We start from the raw sequence: 20,327 nt of genomic DNA, 5'->3' as shown, positions 1-20,327 counted from the left end.
CGCCCCCGCCCCCCCCCCGCCTCGCCCAGGCGAAAGCAGCCCGGGGATTCACATCGGCTGCTGCTCCAGCCGATGTGAGGTGAAGTCTCAGAGCCGGAAGACCCTGCTCAATCGCGCGTCCCGAGGCTTGCTTGCTTGCTTGCTTGCTTGTTTGCTTGCTTGCTAGCTCGCTTCCTTCCTTCCTTCCTTCCTTCCTTCTCTTCTGGCGGGAAAACTGCCTCCGCTCTCAAACGCAAAAAGGGCGAAGGCGCGCGGAAGCTCGCCTTCGCTCTTTCCAGCCCTCCTCCCGCCTGAGGGGCAGCATTGCAGAGATAGCGCTCTTCTGCACCGGGGAAAGGCGAGCGACGGCAGCTCAGCTGGAAAGCACCCGCCGCCGTCAGGGGTGCTGTATCTTCCGCGCCGCAACGACAGAGGATCTTTCCACCTCTGGAGGGGCTTTGTCCTTGCCTCAGAACAGCGATTGACGCCCTTTCCCTGCAATGGAGTCGGCGGGAACAGCTTTCACAGGACCGGCAGCCGCAGGAACCTCGGCATTCTGTTTGGCAAGGAAAGAGCAGCAGTATTTCTCTGAGCTCTTTTCGCTTTGCGGCGGTCGCCAGCCTACTCCCGAGGCGGGACCGGGATTGGGACCCCCCGTTGTCGGGGGCAGTAAAGTGGCAGAGTTGTTCAGGGCGTCACAGCTCTCAGCGGAGATGCTCCATCAGGTACCTAAGAGACCCAGAGCCGTACGCAAGGGCGTAGGATTCCGAAGTCAGGAAGAGATGAGAGCGTTCTGCCCATGTACAGAGTGCTTTTATCTCAGGAGAGACCACCAAGAACAGCTTTGGGGTGAGAATTTCGGGCTAGGGGGTGTGGCCTTGCCCAGACTGGAAATCTGACGTTTGCTAGGTAAAAGCTGGGGAAACTGCTGGCTTGCATCCTTTCTTCCTCTTAACTAGAGCTACACCACCAGATATTAGTTATACTGAAACATGTTAATATATGGTTATTTGGCCCGTTCCTTACCAAATTAAAACCAGTGGTATAACACGCTGAATCAGAAAATAGCCTGGCACATCTAGCTTAGCTGGTATAATTGCTTTATTCGTTTAGAATTATGAGAATTAATATGCTTGGGTCAGTTAAGTAAAACGTGGTTTATAATGACGTTAAAACGTGCTGGTGGGGATTTTTCACTTATTTCTCCCTCTTCCCCTTACTTTTCACTCAAATGCACCATTTCGATGCAAATATATTGCTGTAGCAAATATAAGTTGTTTTGTTCAGCTCAAAAAAAAGTTTTTATTATCCCATCTTATTTGAAAGGACTAGGATTTACCATGGGTAAAAAATGACTTGAATCCTTAAACTGGTATGTAGGCATTGACTTTCTATCTGATGATAATTGGAAGATGATCTTCAATACTGACTTGTACTATAGAAATACACTGGGTTGCTAAAGTTTGTGAAAGTATATTGATTGAACTCCTATTGAAAGAGTTTGTCTAAAAAAAACTAATATCCCACATATTTCCAGGGATAAACACATGCTCCAAGTAATGCATATACTAGAACAATAGTTAAAACCATTTCATATAAATCACATTAACAAGGAGATTTAAATATAAAAGCTATTAAAACCCTATGAAACAGAGATATCCTGTGAAGATAATATAAAAACTGGGGTCGTTGGTTCCCTTTTACCCATTTTAATTTGGCACAAATTTTAGATTTGATTTTTTAAATAATTAAAATTCATTGCTTTTGCAAATATATTGTAAATCTACTGTGAATCCCAAATTATTCATTAGTTTTGTTAGATGAAGTTCATACTATTTGAGTAACTATTAGCAAATTTTGGATTTTTGAATGCTGCTTATTAAATCCTATTTCTAATGTACTGCAATGTTATACACCCATTGAGAGTTGGATTTATATTTTGCTATGGAGAAAAATATTTTATGCTGTCTCATCATCCAACTTCCTTTGTTTCTTTTTAGCCCACTAAGGGAGGAAAACAAAAGGTGGGGAGGGAATTGGTTGCAGCTGTAGAGACATGTTATTATTGTTTGCCATGTTCCTCCTCCATTACCAGGTGCTGATTATGATGTCTTATTGTCAGAGATATTACTTATTATCTCCATTTTCTGGCATGAAACCTTAGCCTTTGTGTCAAAATTTGACTCATAATTTTAACTTTCAATTTTTCAAATACCATTTTATTATATTTATTATATTTATAAGCTACCTATTTGAATGGGTAACTTACAACAGCAAATTGTAAACATTTATAAGTTCCAACATATTAAAAATTGAAATTGTTTTAAATATCTACTGGTATCTTCCATTAAATTCACTTCCCCCAAGCTTTATGGAAGAGGAAAATCTTTTGCTCTAAAGAACAAAAGGTTAGAGGACCAGCCTTAAATAAGAGGGTAAAATTCTTCCAAAGTGGAAGAGTGCCTTGTTCTGGATTCCCACCCCATAGATTTCTCTCAGGGTGAGTACCCAAAACATCTCCCAACAGTACATATTTGCTTAATAATTTCTACCTAGAAAAGATAGTTCCAAGGCCTGTCTTATAAGTCTTATAGACATTTCACTAGCATTTTAAACAATTGCTGTTCTTTCATCTTTAGATTGTTTAATATTTTCATTGGGGGAGAGGGACATGCATAATTATTAGTATATTAGTCATATATGTATATGACATTAATATTTTGTAATGAATTGAAGAAAGAGCTAGTTTGGTGTAGTGGTTAAGACAGGCTAGAAACTGGGAGACCCTGAATTCTAGTCCTGCCTTAAGCATGTTGCTATGTGTGTAGCTTTGGGCTAGTCACTTTTGGTCATAAAAAGAAGACAAGGGGCAACCCCTTTTGAAAATCTTGCCAAGAAAATTCAAGAACTAATCCAGGCTGTCCCTAGAATCAGTAGTGACTTGAAAGGATACACAGTGTAAGGTCCCAAAATATATTTGAGTCACCAGAATGCCAAAAAGAGAGACTCAAGACGAGGCTTGCAAAAAGAAGCAGATTTTATTTATGGCCAAAAACAAAATACTGGGTGGGACTATATCCAGAACATACAGATACAATGTAGGAGATAGGGCAGTATAAAAATGCGATTAAATAAATAAAATAAAATAAAATTAAATAAAATTAAATAAAATTAAATAAAATTAAATAAAATTAAATTAAATAAATAAATAAATAAATAAATAAATAAATAAATAAATAAATAAATGAGGAGATAGCCACAACTTGGGGAAGATATGGCGTCCTTTTTATAGCCTCGCACCATCAGCTAAGTACCAATTCTGGCCTCCTAGTTTAGATTTGTGTATTACTTGTTGCCCTGCAAAGGAATAGAAGCCTCCCAATTAGCTTTATCTCTTCCTTGAGCATTCCTTTGTTCTCCCAATTGCTCATTTGGCCCCCTGAGCTGCAGGGAACAGATCAAAGGTGTAAATTAGGGCTGAAGTATAAATTATCTCCCGGATTATGTCTGCAGTTCCAACCGAGATAGGTACCATGCTCTTAGATGGCACGAGAAAAACAGGAAGAAGATTGATATGGGTTCAGATCAAATGACAGGAATATGTTTGACAAATACTAGATACATTACAGAGGCCTAATAAGAGAATTTGTTTGTTACAGGAGATACAAATATAAAGGCGTATTTTTGTTACAGATATAAAGGTACAATATATGTGTGTTATACAAATACAAAGGCTATATATGTATTACAGGAACCTAATGGTTACATAATAACACGTTTCTACTAATTCTAGTATACCAGTATATTATATTCTAGTATTATTTATTATAGCATTATTAGTGTTTCCCTTCAACAGAAAGAAAAAAAGAATAAGAATTAAAATGTAAACTCAAATTGAGAGATAATTTTGAACTTTTTAAAAAATATTGGTTGTGAATACCATAACAATAAAAGTTTGCAATGGTTTCAGGGTGAATTATTTGCCTTTATCCCTGGACAGTTAATACAGTTAAAAGCCGCAAAGGAGAGAGGTGTCTGCTCACCTATACATATGTGATGCTATATTATTGAGAGACCACCTGGCCTTAAAACTATAACTGTGTAAAAATGAATGTGCCCAGTCACTGATTGCTTCATTCTCAACTTTCTTTTATTCTGCAGAGGGAAGAATGTGGGTAATAGAAGGTGCTGCAGTTTTATTTTATCAGATAACTTTGTAATTAAAAATTTGAGCTGGAATTATTCATAAGTACATGCATAATTGCTGTCATAAGAATACATTTAAAAATTAGTTCACAAATTCTAAAGTTCTTTTCGTATACCCACTCTGCCTGCAGTTATTGGATTGTTCTTTCAAATTGTGTAAGCTGGATCACTGTGGTATGTTTTCTGCCCTCAAGTTTGTTAATGTATTAGAAAAATCTTGGTAGGTGATTAAGGCTGGATTCCTAGATTTATGAAGGAAGCTTCTGAATCAGGATATATACATACAATGATAAGGACTTCTTTCTTATAAAGCTAATAGGATGGTGGTAACTTAATTCACTTAACTTAATTTAGGTTCATGTAACTTATTTTAGTTAATAAACTAAAGAAAATAGGGAAAAGCACTAGGCCACTCAGGTATGAACTAAATCATATCCCTGATGAATATACAGTAGAGGTAACAAATAGATTTAAAGAATTAGATCTGATAGACAGAGTGCCTGATGAACTATGGACGGAGGTTCGCAACATTGTACAAGAGGTAGCAACTAAAACCATTCCAAAGAAAAAGAAATGTAAGAAAGCAAAATGGCTGTCTGAGGAAGTTCTGCAAATAGCTGAGGAAAGAAGGGAAGCAAAAGGCAAGGGAGAAAGAGAAAGATACACCCAGTTGAATGCAGAATTCCAGAGAATAGCTAGAAGAGATAAGAATGCATTCTTAAATGAACAGTGCAAAGAAATAGAAGAAAACAATAGAATAGAGAGGACCAGAGATCTCTTCAAGAAAATTGGAGATATGAAGGGAACGTTTCATGCAAAGATGGGCATGATAAAGGACCAAAATGGCAGAGACATAACAGAGGCAGAAGAGATTAAGAAGAGATGACAAAATTACACAGAAGAACTATACAAGAATGAGCTTAACATCCCTGATAACCACGATGGGGTGGTCACTAACCTTGAGCCAGATATCCTAGAATGTGAAGTTAAATGGGCCTTAGGAAATCTGAGCAACAACAAAGCTAGTGGAGGAGACAGTATTCAGCTGAGCTATTCAAAATCTTAAAAGACGACACAGTAAAAGTGCTACACCCAATTTGCCAGCAAATTTGGAAAACTCAACAATGGCCACAGGATTGGAAAAGGTCAGTTTACATTCCAATTCCAAAGAATGGCAATGCCAAAGAATGTTCAAACTATCGCACCATTGCACTCATTTCACATGCTAGTAAGGTTATGCATAAAATCCTACAAGCTAGGCTCCACCAGTATGTGGATTGAGAATTACCAGAAGTACAAGCAGGATTTCGTAGAGGCAGAGGAACTAGAGATCAAATTGCCAACATACGCTGGATTATGGAGAAAGCTAGGGAGTTCCAGAAAAGCATCTACTTCTGCTTCATTGACTATGCTAAAGCCTTTGATTGTGTGAATCACAACAAATTGTGGCAAGTTCTTAAAGAGATGGGAGTACCAGACCATCTTATTTGTCTCTTGAGAAACCTGTATGCGGGTCAAGAAGCCACAGTGAGAACTGGACACGGAACCACTGATTGGTTCAAAATTGGGAAAGGAGTCCGGCAAGGCTGTATATTATCACCCTGCCTATTTAACTTATATGCGGAACACATCCTGAGAAAGGCTGGACTAGATGAATCAAAAATTGGAATTAAGATTGCCGGAAGAAATATCAACAACCTCAGCTATGCAGATGATACCACTCTAATGGCAGAAAGCGAAGAGGAACTAAAGAATCTCTTGATGCAGGTGAAGGACGAGAGTGCAAAAATTGGCTTGAAACTCAACATTAAGAAAACTAAAATCATGGCATCCGGCCTTCTCAATTCCTGGCAGATAGATGGTGAAGAAATGGAGGTAGTGACAGATTTTATTTTCCTGGGCTCCAAGATCACCGCAGATGGGGACTGCAGCCAAGAAATTAAAAGACGCTTGCTCCTGGGGAGGAAGGCTATCGCAAATCTAGACAGCGTACTAAAAAGCAGAGACATCACCCTACCAACAAAAGTACGTATAGTCAAGGCTATGGTTTTCCCAGTTGCAATGTATGGCTGTGAAGGTTGGACCATAAGAAAGGCTGAGCGCCAAAGAATTGAAGCATTTGAACTCTGGTGCTGGAGAAGACTCCTGCGAGTCCTTTGGACTGCAAGGTGAACAAACAAGTCAGTTCTAGAGATCAACCCTGACTGCTCTTTAGAAGGCCAGATCCTGAAGATGAAACTGAAATACTGTGGCCACCTAATGAGAAAGAAGGACTCACTGGAGAAGAGCCTAATGCTGGGAAAGATTGAGGGCAAAAGAAGAAAGGGGCGACGGATAATGTGGTGGCTGGATGGAGTCACTGAAGCAGTAGGCATGAGTTTAAATGGACTCCAGAGGACAGGAAGGCCTGGAGGAACGTTGTCCATGGGGTCGCGATGGGTCAGACACGACTTCGCAACTAAAAACAACAACAACAACTACTACTACTACTACTACTACTACTTAATTCATTTTAACAACATATTTTTATTTCTTATAATACTATTTTGGATTAATCCTTTATATCCTTTACACTAAATGAAAAAAATAGAACAAAATGTAGGCTTTGTAGGTTATATGCAGTTATATAAACAACACTATTCAAAACACTGCACAGCGAAACTGTTAAATTCTATAATTTGGGAAGCAGGTAAAACTAGTTAAGCCTTAAAGCCATTAATAACTGTATTCTCTTTCCCAAGAACTGTCTCCCATTAACTCAGTGCCAGTTTATCATTGCAAGCAGTTAGTAATCTCTTGAGTACTTGTATTTTGGTTTTTGGTATGTTTTCATAATACAGAAACTTATTTATGTCACATACTATGAAACAACGGATATCAGTGCACTTTGATCACTGTGTGCAAAAGATAGTCAATAGGGGACTTGATTTGCAAGCCTGGAAATACCTTTTTCTATTATTTGGGACCTTGTTTTTTGCTCAAGATGTAGAGAATCTATCTCTAAACATAGTGCTTAATGGTTGTCCAAGTGTTAACTTGCATCATCTTGAACAATGCTTTTGTTTCTTTAGAAGTGTATTTGTAGCTATTCTTTTCTGCTCTAAGTCTTAATAAAAATCAGACTTTGATATTAGCAAAATCGTACATACCAAGTTGTTTAAGCAAGATATGGAATGAATTAACATAAAAATAAATAGGTGATACAGCAATTCTGAACAGTTTTTTCCTGTTGTTTTACTTCATAATACTTGATAAACGTTGAAATTTATTACTGTTCCAACTTAGCAGTTAAGACGCTAGACAAAGGTTAGTTCTGTCAAACTCTACAATATGTTAGTAACCCTTATAGAACTGAATCAGAAAATAATATACTAAATGCTTTTAAATTCACCATGACTCTGAATTGGCAAAGCATGGAGACCCTTCTCAGCAAAAAATCCATTTTTTACACATGCTTTAGATTCTTGCTTAACAAGGATTTATAGCCTTATAGTTTTACCAATCTTGTTACAAATTTTCTGTCTTATTGAAACTGATTCAAGGTCTATACAAAAAAAGAATTCAATACAAGTGAAAAATAGATCTTTATTGACATTTTAGTTTTTATATTTTGCTATCCTTTTTCAGGGCTAAGGATAATAGGGATAATTAGGCATGCTCTTCTAAAATGTATTATAAATGTGATATGACAGTAATTAGTGTAACACAAACATTGGCAATAAAATATATACATGATATACAAATGATATACATATTTTTAGAATGAGAGGAATCAAAGCTACGTTAATGTGCAAAACTAAACAAAAGTACAATTTGTATATTAAAAGAATATGTGTTCTTTCATTATTGATTTTAATGTTTTAAAATTTAGGCTATTAGGTCCAGAGTTGTTGGATACGAGAGAGGTGACAAATAAATTGCCTAAATAAATCAAGAAAACAATAAATAAATGGGCTTCTGGGTGGCGCCACCTTTCTCGCTGGGTGCTAATTTATGGCACTCCGCATTGAATATGGTAAAAGCCGGTGATAGCAGCTGATCCCGGCTTAATTTCCCTCTCTGGTTGAAAGAGAGAGAAAGAGCAAGGGGGGGGGAATTGTGGTAGATTCCCCTAGGGGCTTTGTTTTTGTAATGCAAAGTCCTGAAAGGTCGAATCCCCTTGAACCCTCCCCCAACCTCCAGTATTCACTGCGCTCCTGAAAAAGCAGGAAAAGAGGAAGGTGTCCACTTCTGCTAACAAATGATTTCTTTTTGTGGTTTCTAAAAGCAGACAGAAGTGTGAGTGAACAATTATTGGTTTGCAAGTATTTTTGATTTTCTGACTTCCACCTTTTTTTTTTTTAAAAAAAGAGAAATTCCCCCCCCCCCTTTCAGTTTCGTTTTAGAGAAACTGAAAGCAGAGCGATACATCAAAGGGAGCCTTGCTGTTGAATCGAAACTGAATGGAGATTTTATCATATTGTGTTTGACTGTGGACTGTTGGATTATATTACGTTGTTTAAGTACTTTACAAGGGGATTCTCAGCAGGAACTTTGTCATGGAGGTTCTTTCAGAAGAATGGATTTGTGACTTTATACAGGACTACACAGAAAGTATGTATTTAATTATTCAAAAATACAAATTGATAAAAAATGGGGACGTTTTGGATGAGAGCTTGGAGCAAATTAACCAGTGCAATCACTCGGAAAATGGAATGGAGGAGATACAAATAAAAGTGGATAAATATGAAGATTTGATCGTGAATAAACAAGTTGATGTAAAGAAGTTTTCTTTAAATAGTTTGGATGAAATGCCTGAATTTGTGCTACAGGAGATTGTCCCTCAAACGGAAAAGACTCACAAGCTTAATGTTTCCCAAGAGTTCTCTTTTTGGACTGAGGGAATATACGGCAGTAATTTTTGGATTCTTGGACATAAGGAATTACTAGGAAATATTATGATTGACTTTTTAAAAGGAGTAATGAAGGAAAGACAGAGATTAATGCATCAAAAAAAATGGCAAGAGACAAAAGTATCATCCTTGAAACAAGGTTTTTTTAAAATGTTAACAGACAAAAATATTAGTGTCCCGGAAAGACAATTTGTGAGGAAGATCTGGAAGAAATGGGTTGATTATATGTTTTATATCTATCATAAAAGACTAGATATTTGGATCTATACTGGATTTTGATGAGGAAGGACTAAAGTTGAATAGATATTGTAATTTTCTGTATTGAAATTTTATAAGGTGTTGCACTAAATTTTAAATAGAATATTCTCAAAAGATCTTATGTAAGAAAGACATGGGGGGGAAATTATATGGTTATAGAAGTTATAAGGGACATATTTTTTGAATTGGATTGGATTTTTATGCTTTAGCTGGTTTTAAATACTTTAGGATTAATCTGTTCTATTGATTTATATATTTTACTATTGTTAATTGTTAATTTTTATTTTTATTTTTTATTTTTTTTAAGGATTTTGGTTATGTTAGGAGGAAGTCAGAGCTAGAGAGGGAAAATTGGTATAATAGTTTTGGGGGAAAATTTTCTTAGCATATGTTTGTTTTATTTTTAACTATACCTTGTGCTTGTTCCGGGAAGCCAGGGGGGAAGGGGGAGGGTATTAGTGAAGGGAGGGGGGTTGGGAGGAAAGGGGGAAAAAATTTTTTTGTAAAACTTTTTGAATTAAAAAAAAAAAAGAAAACAATAAATAAATGGAAAAAGTCCCATATATTTTGGAAAATTATCAGGGAAAACATTGATAGGATGACTCAAAATATTCTTCATTTAAATTGCACCTGTTCATATTCAATAATTTATCTTCTGGTAGTCTATCAGTCAGTAAAAACATGTTGGTTTACAAATAAACGTTAACTGTATGTACTGTAAAACGCTCAGTATAGCTTTAAACAGTATAATCTTCAATTATCTAGACCAGGGGTATCAAACTCAATTTCAATGAGCGCCGCATCAGGGTTGTGTTTGACCTTGGAGGACCAGGGGCATGGCCAAGATGGGCATGACAGCATTCAGCTGCCTGCAGCACTGCCAGCCAAAACAGGACATGGGCGTTAATTACAAATTGTGGGGTTTGCTTTGTGACATCCAGATCCAGCGAGCAAGGGGTGTGAACTGTAGAGGAAACACACTTTTGTTTGGTTATGAAGAAATATCCCCAAAGTCAGATGTAGATTAAATATAGAGTGACTTTTCTAAACAAACTTCCCAGCAAACAGCAAATTTTGAAGCTCCGGGTAAAGAGGATTCATTTTAGGATGAGTAACCACAGTTTGCATGTTAGAGGTTCCTAAAGAAATGCTGAGAAACTCTGCATTTTAAAGAACATTTGAGGGAGGGGTGCAGAATAATTCTTCTCTGCCTGAGGCTGTAGAGACCCAGCACCAATCAAAACACTGCTTGTGAAGCAACTGATCAATACTGACAAGATAAGCCACTAGTATATGAAAATAAGAGCAAACTCCACTCTCTTCTAGTACTGATGATGTTGCCTAGTTTGGTAATGAAACATCTGCAAGAAAACCATCAATTTCAGAGAGCTTGGATCCCACAGTTCAACCCTGAACCACAAATACTCTCTTCTATTGATAAACACTTTTTGGTTAGAGGGACTCAGAGCTGCCTTATATGAGATGGTTCCCAGTGGATTTCATTCTAAATTTTGATATGATTTCTGTAAATAAGGAATGTAGAATTATAATGGCTGAGTTTGATCCTTCATGCATCAAAAGAAGAGAGGAAAAGAAGGAAAACCAAAAAAGAATGACTTCCAACTTTCTTTGGTACAAATATAAATAAAAAATATATCAAAGCCCCAGATAAACTTTTAATTTCAGTTTGTCACAAAAAGTCCAGTAATGGTTCATATCACTTTAATCACTATTTGTTAAGGAAACCACAACTGATTTAGTTAATTGCACCAAACTGTAAATAAAACAGGAATGGAAAATCCTAAACTATAGTCTAGACCAGTGGTAGACAACCAGGTCCCTACTAGTGGGCGTTCCAGCTTTCATGGTGGGCAGTAGGGGTTTTGTCCAATACTGAAGCACTTTCCTTTTCTTTAATTTAATTGACTTTAAAAAAAAATTTCATAGCATTATTTAAAAACATTTTCATTAGGTTTTCATAAAATTCCCTGTGACAATTTAAATTTCTGAAAATATACTATTTGTATTGCCCGCGCATAAGTTTAGTTCACATTATGTAAGTAAAACTAAATGGCGCTATAGTGCGACCACAAACAAAACAGCCTCGTCCCAGAATAGCTCGTGCATCTCCCCCCACACCACCCAGCTGTAACAGACTAGTAGAGTTGGTAACCGGCACCCCCCCACCCCAAACCCAATCCATGATGTGTGAGAGGCATGCACAGACGACGATACACTACTGTGGAACCGGTGGATGGTTAGAAAATTTTACTACTAACAGAGATACAAAAGTGGGCAGTAGGTATAAAAAGGTTGACTACCCCTTGTCTAGACCCATACTTCTCAACTTTGGCAACTTTAAGGTGCATAGACTTCAATTCCCAGAATTTCCCAGGCAGCATGAAGTTTGCCCATCTTAAACTTGCCAAGACTGAGAAATGCTGATCTACAGATAGGGATTTTTTCATTCCTCTTTTACTGGTTCTTACTTATGACCAATCATAATGCAAAATCCTCACTCCTATCCCATTCCAGAGTAATCATAATGCAAAATCCTCATTCCCACTCCATCCCAGAGCAACCACAATTCCCTCACTAACATGCTTTCCAGCTCTGTTCTCCTGCATGCAGGGCAACAACAGAAGACCATGTGACTACCAGTTTTTTTAAAAAGTGCAATCAGACCTTCCAACTTCTTGGGGACTAAAAGATATTGCGAAGTTAGAAGATCTGATTGAACTTCTTGTTAAACTGATAGTCACATGGTCTTCTGTTGTTGCCCTGCATGCCGGAGAACGGAGTTGGCCCATGGGCCTTGAGTTTGACACCCCTGATCTAGACCAACCCAAAATAATGTAATTGTATATTGTATTTTTGAATTTCATACATCTTGTTCAGGGGTGAAATCTTAAAATTTTCCCTATTGGTTCTGTGGATGTGGCTTAATTGGTGGGCGTGGGTTGGTCAGGTGACTGAATGGGCATGGCCAATAATAATAAATAATAAAAATAATAAAGTATACAAAACTTGGGAGCACACCAGTCTACCTTCTTTAAAAATAGAGGCACAGGTCTACTAGCTGCCTACAGCGCTGATCAGCTGTAATGCGGCCCTTTGAAGCGCTGCAGCAGTCATTTAAGGCCGTTTGCAGCTATATCACCATCGAGAGCTTCAGGGACAGAGAAGAGGAACAGCGAGGCATGGGGTGGGGGGGCCAGGGATTTTTGTTACCGGTTCTCTGAACTACCCTCCCCCATTGCTACCGGATAATGCGATCCAGTCCGAACCGGGAGTATTTCACCCCTGATCTTGTTCAATAACAAAATTTATACACAAATTATAAAACATAATAATGGTAGACATTTCAGTGCTTAAAATTCAAATAAGTATAATTAGAGCAAAAGCAAACTAAAATGATTATTGATAATTTTGCAATAACAAATTTAATAGGTTGTGTTTCTAAGATTTTTTTGTGAAGTCCACTTAAAGATAAAATAATATTCCAGATAAGCTCCAGTATACAGTAATTTGGTCTCATAATGAATCTATCTAGGAAAGCTAATTTATAAATTGGATAATGCTCTAGAATAAGTTTATTACCTGAATTAATTTGATAATGCCAGGTTATATTCTTTAAAATTTACTGAAACTCTGATACCAATATATTAATTTCAGTCAACAGATGCTGACTGGCTATTGCAGTAGTTTCTTTAAAATGTGTGACCACTTGTATGTGACTTAACAGAGACTGCAAACAAGCAGTGCAGCTGCTATTATCATATTGTGACCAAGGAAGATAATGCTTAGATAAGCACACACATTCGATTTTAATATAATATAATACAACAACAGAGTTGGAAGGGATCTTGGAGGTCTTCTAGTCCAAACCTCTGCCCAGGCAGGAAACCCTACACCATCTCATCAGATGGTTATCCAACATTTTCTTAAAAATTTCCAGTGTTGGAGCATTCACAACTTCTGCAGGCAAGTCGTTCCACTTATTAATTGTTCTAACTGTCAGGAAATTTCTCCTTAGTTCTAAGTTGCTTCTTTCCTTGATCAGTTTCCACCCATTGCTTCTTGTTCTACCCTCAGGTGCTTTGGAGAACAGCCCGACTCCCTCTTCTTTGTGGCAACCCCTGAGATATTGGAACACTGCTATCATGTCTCCCCTAGTCCTTCTTTTTATTAAACTAGACATACTGAGTTCCTGCAACCGTTCTTCATATGTTTTAGCTTCCAGTCCCCTAATCATCTTTGTTGCTCTTCTCTGCACTCTTTCTAGAGTCTCAGCATCTAAGGATGATGTTTTATCTAAGGAATTTTTTTACACCATTGTGACCCATTTTTGAACTATTCTGGTAAGAATTGATGTATGTTTCATAGCTTATCAAAGCATTAACTTGATAAATGGGTATCATGTTAAAATTTAAACCTTACATGAGCTAACCTCTAAAACTGCTATTTAATGTTTCATTTTCAGTTTGTTGGTTAATTTATTATGTCCATCAGTATCACTTTAACCATATCACTGTCCAGGTTAATTTGTCCCCAAATTAGCTCTTCAAGTCCTTCAACAGTGTACATGTGGCCACCATAATGCTGCTGGTCATCCTTTCTTGGTTTTGCTCCACTTCTCTTTTTGGTACTTCCTGTGATTGTTCTGACATTCAATTTGCTATTTCTTGGTTTATTACAGTCTCTTTTTACATTTATCTTTAATAAGTTTGTTTATTTCATTCCATGGTGTCTCTGATTCCCTAACAATAAAATTCAGGACTTCTAAGCAATTCCTGATATTTTTTTTAAAAACATTTTTATTTTATTTTTTATTGTATAAAATACAAAAACAGAAAAGTAAATAGGAAATTAAGGGAAGGAAAAGGAACAGGAAAAGGGGGTATGAAATATAAGAGGGAAGAGAAAAAGAAAGCATTGACTTCCAACTTTTCCTACAAGATAAATACACTCCAACTCAACTTTTTGCTTTTACATATTAATATATAACTAGCCATTTCTATAACACCAAATCTTTCTAATCAACAAAACCAGAAGGGGATTTCAAAGCCCGGGGATTCTTCCTAGCTCAAGTCTGAAATCCTATGCAGGAATATGGGGAGGATTTTGCTTCAGAGGCAGCTAAAGTGAGATTTGTCACCATGGCCCTGGAAGGGACCACAGCAGATTGGATGGTCACCATTTACAACGATGATGCCCCCAGCTGAGGGATTACAACCAGTTTATGATGGCACTCCGAGCACGGTACAAGGATCCCCTAGCCAAATGCAAGGCTAGGACCAGGATGAAGACCATAAACCAGGGGCGGAGGTCAGTAGCAGAGTACACCCAGGAGTTTCACGAGTTGGCCTGCCACATGCATTACTGGTCCCCAAAGGCTCTGATGGAGTGCTACAAAGACAGGCTTAACAATGACATCTATCAAAGCTGCATCTCCCAGGGAGCCCCCCGAGACCTTCAGCACTGGTATGTATTGGCAGCTTAGGTGGAAATCGATCTGGCCAGAGACCGACACTGTGGAAGCTGCAGCTGAAGCAAGCTTTCACCTTCTGCCCCAAAAGAGGCCCTGAGAGCTGCCAAAAGTGGGCCAGGAGCCAAACCGAGATCCACGGCATGCTTCAGGCATGGGAAGGAGGGACACCAAGCAGCTGATTGCCTCATCAAGCCAGGCTCCAAGCTGACAACTGCTGGGGGCAAAAAACCCAGGAAGCAGCCAACAAAGCACTGTGAAACAGCACAGTTGTTCAGTTCGCCCCTCCTGGCCAGAAGGAGCTGGGAACTCTGAACATCTCGGAAGAGAGCGAGATCAATTCTGACAACGACCCCGTGGTAATTCAGCATGTAGCCCCCATGACCATCCCAGTGGAGCTGGGGGTGCCTTTATCTGGCACCCAGGGGAAGATGCTAACCCTTTTGGACTCATAGAGTGCACAAGATGCATGATTAGTCTTGAGGTGGTAGAGAAACTGGGGCTGAGACTGAGAACACTGAGGGTGCCCATAGCATTTTGCCAGTTGGATTGGTCAGTAGCTGGGGGAGGCCCAGCTCACTTTAACAACCAGTGGAGATATGTATGGGGGACACCGAGAGACCAGGGGTGAAATCTAAAAAATTTTCCTACCAGTTCTGTGGGCGTGGCTTAATTGGTGGGCGTGGCTTGGTGGTCAGATGACTGGGTGGGCGTGGCCAATAACAAATAATAAAAATAATAAAGTTTAAAAACAATAAGAGGTACCAAAAACCAACTTTCACACTTTACACACACACAACACAACTGACACACACACACACACAAAATGTCACATACAGCTTTCTGAGATTTTGTGTGTTTGTGTAGTTAGAGTGAAACTCTACAGAAACACACCAAACCTCAGAAAGCTGCACAAATATTTTATTTTATTATTTTATTTTATTTTATTTTATTTATTTATTTTATTTTATTTTATTAGTTTATTTTATTAGTTTAGTTTAGTTTAGTTTAGTTTATTATTTTATTTTATTTTTATTTTTATTTTATTTTATTTTATTTTATTTTATTTTAGACTTCAGTTCCCAGAGTTCCTCAGCCAGCAAAGCCAGCCAGCATTAGTTGATCCCTGGGGAAATAGATTAGCTAAGCAATTGATTCTGTCTGGCTGAAAGTGAAACTGGGGCTTTCGGGCTGGAAAAAGAGCCATGCGTTCATCAGTAATCAGGTAAGAGCCTTAGAATCTCTACTCTTACTTGTAGAAAGCATGTTTTCTACAAGTAAGAGTACAAGTAAGGTTCTGTTGATGAGGAACTCAGGTGAGATCGCCAGAGGAGACTTTAATTTATTTTTTTTAAGTTTAAAGTCTCTGCCAATCTCAGCTGAGGGGTGGGATCCTCAAAGGCTTTTATTTACTTTTAAAGGCATGTTTCGGCTGAAGAAAAGCCGGCTTTTAAAAGTAAAAAAAAAACACCTTTACTGATGGTGCAGCTCAGCAGAGTCAGGGGGCGGGGCCAGGGATTTTTGCTACCGGTCCTCCAAACCAGCAGCCGCCATCGCTATCAGATCGCGTGAGCCAGTCCGAACCGGGAGCATTTCACCCCTGCGAGAGACACTGAGTTTCATTGTAGCCCCCGGAATGGAACGACCCCCCTTGCTTGGATTACTCTGGCTCTGAAAATTTTATGACTCAAGATGGCGCTGCGGATGGCAGCCTTGGTGAAATGCTTTCTGATAGTTTTCCTATTTTTTATCATTCTTTGTGATTCACTACAGATTTCATACTCGAGACCAACTACTAAGCATCCAGCAATGTTTCTTCTTTGATGAACAGCTTTCTGTGACTTCATCCCCATCCCCCGGTCTTTAAAAATGCAGAAGAGTTTCTAACACAGGAAGAAACAACTTCCTCTGAACGATGGATAAATAAAAACAAAAGGAAGAGACGCTGAAGACGAAAAAGGGATAAGCGAGTGGGAATTTTGACTAGTCTAAGAGAAAGTGGGATAAAAACCCCTCTCCCCTCACTCTTTCTAATTTATGTTCACTTGCTAATAAGATGGATGAATTACTTCTTTTAAATAGATGCGATTCTGATTTTTACAACTCAGCAGCTCTCTGCTTCTCTGAAACCTGGCTAAATGGGTAAATTGATGATAGCAGCCTGCATACTCCAGGATATCAGATACAACAATCAGATAGAATTGCAGAAACATTTGATAAAAAGAAGGGAGGAGGCTTATGTTTATATATCAATGACTGCTGGTCCACAGACATAACTATACTAAAGAAATACTGTGATGTGGACTTAGAGACTTTAATTATCAATTGCAAACCATATTATTTCCCACATGAGTTCTCCTCATTTCTCCTTATTGCTGTATATGTTCCTCCATAAGCTTGTGTAAACAATGCATTACAAACTCTAGCTGACCAGATTATGTGGGCTGAAGTTAAATATCCAGACTCTGTTCCAATTATTTTGGGAGATTTAAACAAAGCAGACTTAAGAAAAGAGCTACCAAATATTTTCAGCATGTCAATTGTCTCCCAAGAGGCAAGAATACTTTAGATCATTGCTACATAGCTTTAAAAGTTGCTACCAACCTGCCTTCCATTGAGGACCTGTATACTGCATGAGTCAAAAAGAGGGCTAAGAAAATATCTTCAGACCTCTCACATCATGGACATAAATTGTTTGAACTTCTATCCTCAAAATGATGCTATAGGGCACTGCACACCAGAACAACTAGACACAAGGACAGTTTTTTCCTGAATGCCATCACTCTGCTTAACAACCAATTCCCACAACACTATCAAATAATTTACTAAGACTGTATTACTATTATTCTTCTCTTCCTTATTACTAACTATCTCTTCCCACTTATTACTATAACCATATTGCTTGTATCTTTCCATTTATATTTTTATTTGTTTCCTAGTACAATTTGATAGTGTATTAATAACCTTGATTATCACTAAGTGTTGTATCTTTTTATTCTCGATGAATATATTTTATTCTCCTTATGTATACTGAGATCATGTATACCAAGGACAAATTCCTTGTGTGTTCAATCATGCTTGACCAATAAAGAATTCTATTCAAATGAAACCTTCATGTGAGTTGAAGGAAGGGGCTTTTACGAATCCGTTCCACATGGCCAGGAAGAAGGGGAGGTAAAACCCCACCCAGAGCCAAGGCTGCGAGGGAGCTAGGAGCTACAGCGAGCAAGTGCCTAGACGGTAAGCAGAAAATCACAAAAGAATACTGGGACTTCAGGAAGGCATTCAGCGAGAGGGACTAGGATATCCCACCCCACAGACTGCAGCATAGAAATCCTCCCATTTGTGGAACTACCTAAGCCAATGATCTACTCAATGATCCCGCAAGAGCTGAAGGAATTGCGAGCCTTTATTGACAAAAATCTAAAGTGGGGCTTCATCCAACCAGCTAGGCTGTGGATGGCTGCCCCAGTGTTGTTTCATGAGAAAAAAAGATGGGTCTCCACTACCCCTAATGAAGGACATGTTGGCTCATCTGACCAAAGGAAAAATCTTTACTAAGCTGGACTTGAGAGAAGCTTATTATAAAGTCTGCATTAAGGAGGGAGAAGAATGGAAAACCGCTTTCAATTGCTCTTCGGGTTGCTTTCAGTTCAGGGTGCTCCTGTTAGAATTACAAGGGGTACCTGCTGTGTCATGCAACTGATCAATGAGGTGCTGCATGAGCATTTGTACAAGGGGGTCCTAGTTTACCTAGATGATATTCTTATTTACACCGAAACTATGGAGGAACATGTGAAGTTAGTGTGCGCAGTTTTGAAAAAACTCACAGCTGCTGAACTGTATGCCAAATTGTCAAAGTGTGAATTTCACCAGGATAAAATTTACTATTTTTTTTAAAATTTGCATTTATATCCCACCCTTCTCCGAAGACTCAGGGCGGCTTACACTATGTCAAGCAATAGTCTTCATCCATTTGTATATTATATACAAAGTCAACTTATTGCCTCCAACAATCTGGGTCCTCATTTTACCTACCTTATAAAGGATGGAAGGCTGAGTCAACCTTGGGCCTGGTGGGACTTGAACCTGCAGTAATTGCAAGCAGCTGCTGTTAATAACAGACTGTCTTAGCAGTCTGAGCCACTCAAGGACTATTTGGGTTACCGCATATCATATGAGGGGATAGAAATGGACCCTGAGAAGGTGCGGGGAGTCATGGAGTGGGCATCCCCCCTCCGCAGCACCATAAAGCAGTTGTAAAGCTTTCTGGGTTTTGTGAACTTTTATAGACAATTCATTCCCGCTTTTGCTAAAATTGCACTACCCATTACCAAACTTCTAAAGACAAAGGAAGCGGTTAAGCCAAAGCCTAGCCAAGAGGACAAGGAATGCCAAGCAGCCTTTGAGAAACTTAAGCAGTTATTTGCAGCCAAACCCATCCTTAAACATCCCAACACTGATGTCCCCTTCATAGTCAAGGCTGATGCTAGTGATGTGGCTGTGGGGGCCTTGTTATTGCAGGCAAACATAACCCTGTGCTTACACCTCCAGGAAATTAACTGAAACCGAAAAGAGATGAGCAATGTGGGAGAAGGAAGCATTTGCTGTCCAATGGGCCCTATTAACTTGGAGGCATTTCTTCGAAGTGGAAAAACACGCTTTTGAGGTGTGGACTGACTATAAAAATCTGGAAGCCCTAAAAATGCCCCCAAAACTCACTCAAACAAATACATTGGACGCATGTACTTTAACCATTTTAATTTTTTCTTGCACAGCCTTCCTGGGGGGAACAACTTTATGATCGATGCTTTATCTAGATTTCCCCAGTACAATAGTGCTCAGCCTGAAATAATCTGCCCAGTTATCCCTTCAAAGCAATTGGCTGCCCCGATGGTCATCAGAGCCTGGGAGAAAGCAGACCTTGACCTTCCTAGCAACTTAAGCAAGGAGCTGAAAGGAGCACTGAAAACTGATGACTGGTTCCTGTCCCACTCAAACGAGTACACCATGTAAGGTGGCCTAGCATGGATTGGCGCTAAACTATACACCCCCGCCAATCTTAGGGGACCTGCTGCAGTGGGCTCATGATTCAAAAGCTGCTGGACACTTTGGCTTCATAAAAACTTTATACCTAGTCAAACAGCAGTTCTGGTGGCCCTCATTGAAAAAGGACATAGAAACCTAAGTGGCCAGCTGTCCTGTGTGTGCTTATGTTAAGAGGATTCCCGGGTAGCCTGCTGGACTCCTCCAGAGTGTTGCCAGTCCTAGTGCCCCATGGAAAGAAACATCTGTGGACTTCATTGTTGAACTACCTGAGAGTGGGGGGAACACAGTCATTTGGATGATCACTGCCTTATTTTCCAAGCAGATGCACTTTGTACCCTGCTCCAAGATCCCCTCCGCAAAAATGCTCACCAAACTTTTTATCCAACATATATATAGATTCACATGTTCCTGACCGCATCATTTCAGATAGGAGGGTACAATTCACCTCCCACTTC

General features: G+C 38.9%; 1 protein-coding gene across 1 annotated transcript in view; it reads left to right on the top strand.

The window, feature by feature from the left end:
- The first annotated feature begins 312 nt into the window (after positions 1-312).
- Positions 313-20,327, top strand: part of REPS2 (RALBP1 associated Eps domain containing 2) — a 201,226-nt gene continuing 181,211 nt past the window's right edge. Inside the window, exon 1 of the mRNA XM_058186758.1 lies at positions 313-704. Coding sequence (XP_058042741.1) covers positions 480-704 — 225 coding nt within the window. The 5' untranslated portion in view covers positions 313-479. The remainder of the gene's footprint in view (positions 705-20,327) is intronic.

The sequence above is a fragment of the Ahaetulla prasina genome, chromosome 5 (assembly GCF_028640845.1).
Source record: "Ahaetulla prasina isolate Xishuangbanna chromosome 5, ASM2864084v1, whole genome shotgun sequence".
Lineage (NCBI taxonomy): Eukaryota > Metazoa > Chordata > Lepidosauria > Squamata > Colubridae > Ahaetulla > Ahaetulla prasina.
Note: the sequence above shows the minus strand (reverse complement) of the source record. Positions and strands in the feature narration are given on the sequence as shown.